Source organism: Protopterus annectens, chromosome 2.part1 (assembly GCF_019279795.1).
Source record: "Protopterus annectens isolate FY-2018-M chromosome 2.part1, PAN1.0, whole genome shotgun sequence".
NCBI lineage: Eukaryota > Metazoa > Chordata > Ceratodontiformes > Protopteridae > Protopterus > Protopterus annectens.
In genome coordinates, this window is record NC_056729.1 from 1,096,253,294 (window position 1) to 1,096,259,975 (window position 6,682).

General features: G+C 45.3%; 3 protein-coding genes across 3 annotated transcripts; all 3 read right to left on the reverse strand.

The window, feature by feature from the left end:
- Positions 1–2,734: 2,734 nt before the first annotated feature.
- On the reverse strand, positions 2,735–3,307 carry LOC122794949 (copper metallothionein 2-like). Its single transcript, XM_044063543.1, has one exon. It carries the CDS (start codon positions 3,305–3,307, stop codon positions 2,735–2,737), a length of 573 nt encoding a protein of 190 aa, XP_043919478.1.
- Positions 3,308–4,126: 819 nt separating this feature from the next.
- Positions 4,127–4,564, reverse strand: LOC122794950 (copper metallothionein 2-like). Its single transcript, XM_044063544.1, has one exon. The coding sequence runs from the start codon at positions 4,562–4,564 to the stop codon at positions 4,127–4,129; it is 438 nt and encodes a 145-aa protein (XP_043919479.1).
- Positions 4,565–5,115: 551 nt separating this feature from the next.
- LOC122794951 (copper metallothionein 2-like) lies at positions 5,116–5,823 on the reverse strand. The gene has a single exon (XM_044063545.1). It carries the CDS (start codon positions 5,821–5,823, stop codon positions 5,116–5,118), a length of 708 nt encoding a protein of 235 aa, XP_043919480.1.
- Positions 5,824–6,682: the final 859 nt, after the last annotated feature.

Consider the following 6,682-nt stretch of genomic DNA (forward strand, 5'->3'; position numbering starts at 1 on the left):
TCAACAAAAGAATGGCTTCATTAGAAGAAAATTAAAGTTTTGGAATGGCCCAGCCAGAGCCCAGACCTAACTCCAATAGAAAGTCTGTGGGGTGAGCTGAAGAGGGCTGTGCACAAGAGATGCCCTCGCAATCTGACAGATTTGGAGCACTTTGGCAAGGAAGAGTGGGCAAATATTGCCAAGTCAAGATGTGCCATGCTGATAGACTCCTACCCAAGAAGACTGAATGTTGTAATTAAATCAAAAGGTGCTTCAACAAAGTATTAGTTTAAGGGTGTGCACACTTATGCAACCACCCTATTGTACGTTTTTTATTTATTTATTTTAAAATATCATAGGTATGGTCATGGCAGGTTTCGTTAAGAGGAATATCTGTAACCATAGAGCTATGATGCCATGCGATTATATGCAGAACAAGGAAAACCAAGCCTTTAAGTTCAAAATATTTTGTTGTAGAAGAGAGGAACACAGCAACAACTAATGGGCACTAATCATATAGTGAGGCTTATTTATAGCTCATATTACTTACTTCCTAGTCTTACTTCCTAGATTTGAAGCAAGCAATAATGTCCAACACCCTGTTGTGTAAATAGCACATGCCCAGGGGTGTTCTGAGCCTTATCACAACTACACCCCTGGAAGGGCATTACTTCCACAATAAGTAATAATCCATAATAATAATAATAATAATAGTCCATAATAAGTGTCAAGTTTAATCATAGCCTCACCTCAGGCTTCATGCCCACTGAGTGGCGCACAGCTACAGTTATCCCACTCCACAAGGGGGATCCACCTTGGATCTTGGGAACTACCATCCCATCAGTCTGACAAGACTGATCTGCAAGGGGATGGAATGCATTATCATGGAACCTATAAACAAAGACATTGGCAACCTTCAAACACTGGACCCCACCCAGTTTGGGTCCGTGAAGGGCCGATCTTGTCTCCTGAATCTGACTGACTTATTTGAATCAGTCTCCATAGCTATGCACGAGGGTAAGGTGGTCCACACAGCCTATCTGGACCTCACCAAGGCCTTCAACACCATCCCCCACTCTGGAATCATAAACGTACTTAGCTGGGTATAGATCCCTACGTCACTCGGTGGGTTGCCAACTGGTTTACTGACAGAACCCAGACTGTAAAAGTAGCCGACTCCAAATCCAGCTCCAGACAAGTAACAAGTGGAGTACCTCAGGGTTCAGTCCTGGGACTGCTCTTGTTTGGCACCTACTTCTCAAAAGTACAGGTCAACACTAAGAGACTCTGGCTAACAAAGTTCACAGATGACTGCAAACTGGGAGCCATTATTGAATCCCCAAATTATGTAGATTTTCTACAAAAGGGCCTTACAGAACCAGATGCTTGGTGCCAGAGCCATGAGCTCAAGCTTAATGCCAAGAAATGTATAGTTATCCCCTTTGGGAAAAACTATGTACCCATGAATTACAACATAGGTGGCAGTACACTATACACCGAAAGTGTGATGAGAAACTTAGGGACACAGGTGGACAGTAGTCTCACTGATAACCACATTGCCACAACAGTCAGGAAATCCTTCTATGTGGCACACCTCATCACTAGGGGCTTTTCATCCAGGAAGAAGGAGGTCATTGTCCCACTGTACTCATGTCTCATTAGACCCATTATAGAGTATAACACCCCGTTTGGTATGTACCTCACAAGACATCTGCAACAGCTGGAAAGGCCGCAGAAATACCTCACTAAAAGAAACACAGGCCTAAAGCAGATGCCATATGCTGACCGTCTAATAAAACTCCAGCTATACTCTGTGGCATATCGTCTACTCAGAGGCGATCTCTGCTTAACATACAAGGCCATATCAAACAATGAGCTGTTGGACATGCTCGACTTAAAGAAATCCAAATCCCTCAGAGCCACACGCTCCAGGGATCTAAACCTTGTCATCACAATGAACAAAACATACTAGAGGGATAGATTCCTGACCCAGAGACTCCCCATACTCTGGAATAGACTGCCCATACATGTCAAGCAGAGAGCCTCCTTGGACCTCTTCAAAAGGAACCTTGATGATTGGATGGGAGATAGGAAATTCACTCCGGGGATTATGTCAGTCGCCCTGCTAGACAGGGGTCCAGGGAAGTAAATATTGTGGGAAGAAGTATCCAGGGAATTGTTATAGCTAAGCCTGTATAGGCCCTAGGACCGATAGCCTAGTACCAATGTATGAACCTATGAACCTATAACATACACCCTGGAGGGGATTATTGTGCTTGGAGAATGAACTATCTGTTAAATTGTTTATATATATTTTAAGTACTATATTTTTATATGTTCTATGTAAAATAGTTCCTTCACCTAATGTTTTAGATTTGCTGTAGTATAAGCAATTTTTCTTAGAGGAAATATTTTATATCATTATATATGTATTTAATGTTTATACACAAACACATACATAAACACATTCAGAAACTCAGACAGACTCTAATGCATAAAGCACACGTTCAGAAAGACAAGCTCACACACACACACACACACACACACACACACACACACACACACACACACACACACACACACACACACACACACACACTTTTCTTTTTTAATTTAATTTAGTTGTTTTTCTTTTTAATTTTATGGTCTCTACACAGCAAAATGTGGTTTAGAGAGTGTAAAAATGGTGGCCGTCTGCTTTTTAAGTGTCTGAGTTTCACAGTACATTGTTTTTTCAGTGGGCATTAACTGTACATTAATACTCTGCTGGAGCACATTCGTTGCCCATTCCACCTGTACAGTAACACTCTGCTGGAGGACATTCCTTGCCCATTCCACCTGTACAGTAACACTCTGCTGGAGAACATTCCTTGTCCATTCCACCTGTACAGCAACACTCTGCTGGAGGACATTCCTTGCCCATTCCACCTGTACAGTAACACTCTGCTGGAGGACATTCCTTGCCCATTCCACCTGTACAGTAACACTCTACTGGAGGACATTCCTTGCACATTCCACCTGTACAGTAACACTCTGCTGGAGGACATTCCTTGCCCATTCCACCTGTACAGTAACACTCTGCTGGAGGACATTCCTTGCCCATTCCACCTGTACAGTAACACTCTGCTGGAGGACATTCCTTGCCCATTCCACCTGTACAGTAACACTCTGCTGGAGGACATTCCTTGCCCATTCCACCTGTACAGTAACACTCTGCTGGAGGACATTCCTTGCCCATTCCACCTGTACAGTAACACTCTGCTGGAGGACATTCCTTGCCCATTCCACCTGTACAGTAACACTCTGCTGGAGGACATTCGTTGCCCATTCCACCTGTACACTAACACTCTGCTGGAGAACATTCCTTGCCCATTCCACCTGTACAGCAACACTCTGCTGGAGGACATTCCTTGCCCATTCCACCTGTACAGTAACACTCTGCTGGAGAACATTCCTTGCCCATTCCACCTGTACAGTAACACTCTGCTGGAGGACATTCCTTGCCCATTCCACCTGTACAGTAACACTCTGCTGAAGGACATTCGTGCTCATTCCCTGTACAGTAACACTCTGCTGGAGCACATTCCTTGCCCATTCCACCTGTACAGTAACAGTCTGCTGGAGAACATTACTTGCCCATTCCACCTGTACAGTAACACTCTGCTGGAGGACATTCGTTGCCCATTCCACCTGTACAGTAACACTCTGCTGGAGAACATTCCTTGCCCATTCCACCTGTACAGTAACACTCTGCTGGAGGACATTCCTTGCCCATTCCACCTGTACATTAATACTCTGCTGGAAGACATTCGTTGCCCATTCCACCTGTACAGTAACACTCTGCTGGAGGACATTCCTTGCACATTCCACCTGTACAGTAACACTCTGCTGGAGGACATTCCTTGCCCATTCCACCTGTACAGTAACACTCTGCTGGAGGACATTCCTTGCCCATTCCACCTGTACAGTAACACTCTGCTGGAGGACATTCCTTGCCCATTCCACCTGTACAGTAACACTCTGCTGGAGAACATTCCTTGCCCATTCCACCTGTACAGTAACACTCTGCTGGAGGACATTCCTTGCCCATTCCACCTGTACAGTAACACTCTGCTGGAGGACATTCCTTGCCCATTCCACCTGTACATTAATACTCTGCTGGAAGACATTCGTTGCCCATTCCACCTGTACAGTAACACTCTGCTGGAGGACATTCCTTGCACATTCCACCTGTACAGTAACACTCTGCTGGAGGACATTCCTTGCCCATTCCACCTGTACAGTAACACTCTGCTGGAGGACATTCCTTGCCCATTCCACCTGTACAGTAACACTCTGCTGGAGGACATTCCTTGCCCATTCCACCTGTACAGTAACACTCTGCTGGAGAACATTCCTTGCCCATTCCACCTGTACAGTAACACTCTGCTGGAGGACATTCCTTGCCCATTCCACCTGTACAGTAACACTCTGCTGGAGGACATTCCTTGCCCATTCCACCTGTACAGTAACACTCTGCTGGAGGACATTCCTTGCCCATTCCACCTGTACAGTAACACTCTGCTGGAGGACATTCGTTGCCCATTCCACCTGTACACTAACACTCTGCTGGAGAACATTCCTTGCCCATTCCACCTGTACAGTAACACTCTGCTGGAGGACATTCGTTGCCTTTTCCATCTGTACAGTAACACTCTGCTGGAGGACATTCCTTGCCCATTCCACCTGTACAGTAACACTCTGCTGGAGGACATTCCTTGCCCATTCCACCTGTACAGTAACACTCTGCTGGAGAACATTCCTTGCCCATTCCACCTGTACAGTAACACTCTGCTGGAGGACATTCCTTGCCCATTCCACCTGTACAGTAACACTCTGCTGAAGGACATTCGTTGCTCATTCCCCTGTACAGTAACACTCTGCTGGAGCACATTCCTTGCCCATTCCACCTGTACAGTAACAGTCTGCTGGAGAACATTACTTGCCCATTCCACCTGTACAGTAACACTCTGCTGGAGGACATTCGTTGCCCATTCCACCTGTACAGTAACACTCTGCTGGAGAACATTCCTTGCCCATTCCACCTGTACAGTAACACTCTGCTGGAGGACATTCCTTGCCCATTCCACCTGTACATTAATACTCTGCTGGAAGACATTCGTTGCCCATTCCACCTGTACAGTAACACTCTGCTGGAGAACATTCCTTGCCCATTCCACCTGTACAGTAACACTCTGCTGGAGGACATTCCTTGCCCATTCCACCTGTACAGCAACACTCTGCTGGAGGACATTCGTTGCCCATTCCACCTGTACAGTAACACTCTGCTGGAGAACATTCCTTGCCCATTCCACCTGTACAGTAACACTCTGCTGGAGAACATTCCTTGCCCATTCCACCTGTACAGTAACACTCTGCTGGAGCACATTCGTTGCCCATTCCACCTGTACAGTAACACTCTGCTGGAGGACATTCGTTGCCCATTCCACCTGTACAGTAACACTCTGCTGGAGCACATTCGTTGCCCATTCCACCTGTACAGTAACACTCTGCTGGAGAACATTCCTTGCCCATTCCACCTGTACAGTAACATTCTGCTGGAGGACATTCCTTGCCCATTCCACCTGTACAGTAACACTCTGCTGGAGGAAATTCGTTGCCCATTCCACCTATACAGTAACACTCTGCTGGAGAACATTTCTTGCCCATTCCACCTGTACAGTAACACTCTGCTGGAGAACATTCCTTGCCCATTCCACCTGTACAGTAACACTCTGCTGGAGGACATTCCTTGCCCATTCCACCTGTACAGTAACACTCTGCTGGAGAACATTCCTTGCCCATTCTGTAACTAATTAACACTTCTCTCATATGGAATGTCACACCATTAGCAGCCTACACTCATCTTGCATTCCAGAGCATCTTCTGAAAAGTGAACTTAAAAAGCATACGATAAACAAATATAAATATTTGTGAACAATAAAAGCTATTAAAACTGTACAAATAGCAATGTATCACAGTGATAGTAATCAATGCATTCAAAGTCTTTTTCACAAACACTCTATATTATAATGCACACAAACCCCAAATAATACTTTTTTCTAAACTTTCACACAAAAAAATCATATCTTGAAAACTATGCAACCTAGACATTTATTTCTGAACAGTTTTCTTAGCCAGACATAGGGCCGGATTCACGAAGGCTTACACGGAGTCTAAGAGTAGTGTAAGACTCCATGTAGCCTTCGTGATCCAGGAACAGCCCAAAGTCCGTGTAAGAGTTAGTCTAACACGGCTCTTACACGGAGTGGGCGTGGCTAAGCTAATCAGCCCACTTGCAGCCGAATAGCATGCAAATGAGGCTGATTAGCGATCCAGAAAGCCCAGAACAGCCCGTGTAAGAGCCGTGTTAGCTGCAGAAATGTACTCAGTTGACAACTGAGTACATTTCTGCAAACGCTATGGAGCCATGTCATCTCCAAATAAAGGGTGCATATGTCATAGGCAGCATGCCAATGGCCAAATATGTGGCCATTGGCAATGCAACCCCATGCAAAAAAAGGTAAAATAATTTTCTTTTTTTCTCGCAATTGCCGATGTAAACCCAGCGCAGCCCCACGCCAACGGCTGCGCTCCATAAAACATGAAAGCGAAGGTATTAAACCTACAAATGTAGGGTTCATGCATTATATCGAATGTCAAT

Coding starts and splice junctions, on each gene's coding strand:
- LOC122794949 (XM_044063543.1), bottom strand. CDS start 3,307: ATGGGCAACGAATGTCCTCCAGCAGAGTGTTACTGTACAGGTGGAATG.
- LOC122794950 (XM_044063544.1), bottom strand. CDS start 4,564: ATGGGCAACGAATGTCCTCCAGCAGAGTGTTACTGTACAGGTGGAATG.
- LOC122794951 (XM_044063545.1), bottom strand. CDS start 5,823: ATGGGCAAGGAATGTTCTCCAGCAGAGTGTTACTGTACAGGTGGAATG.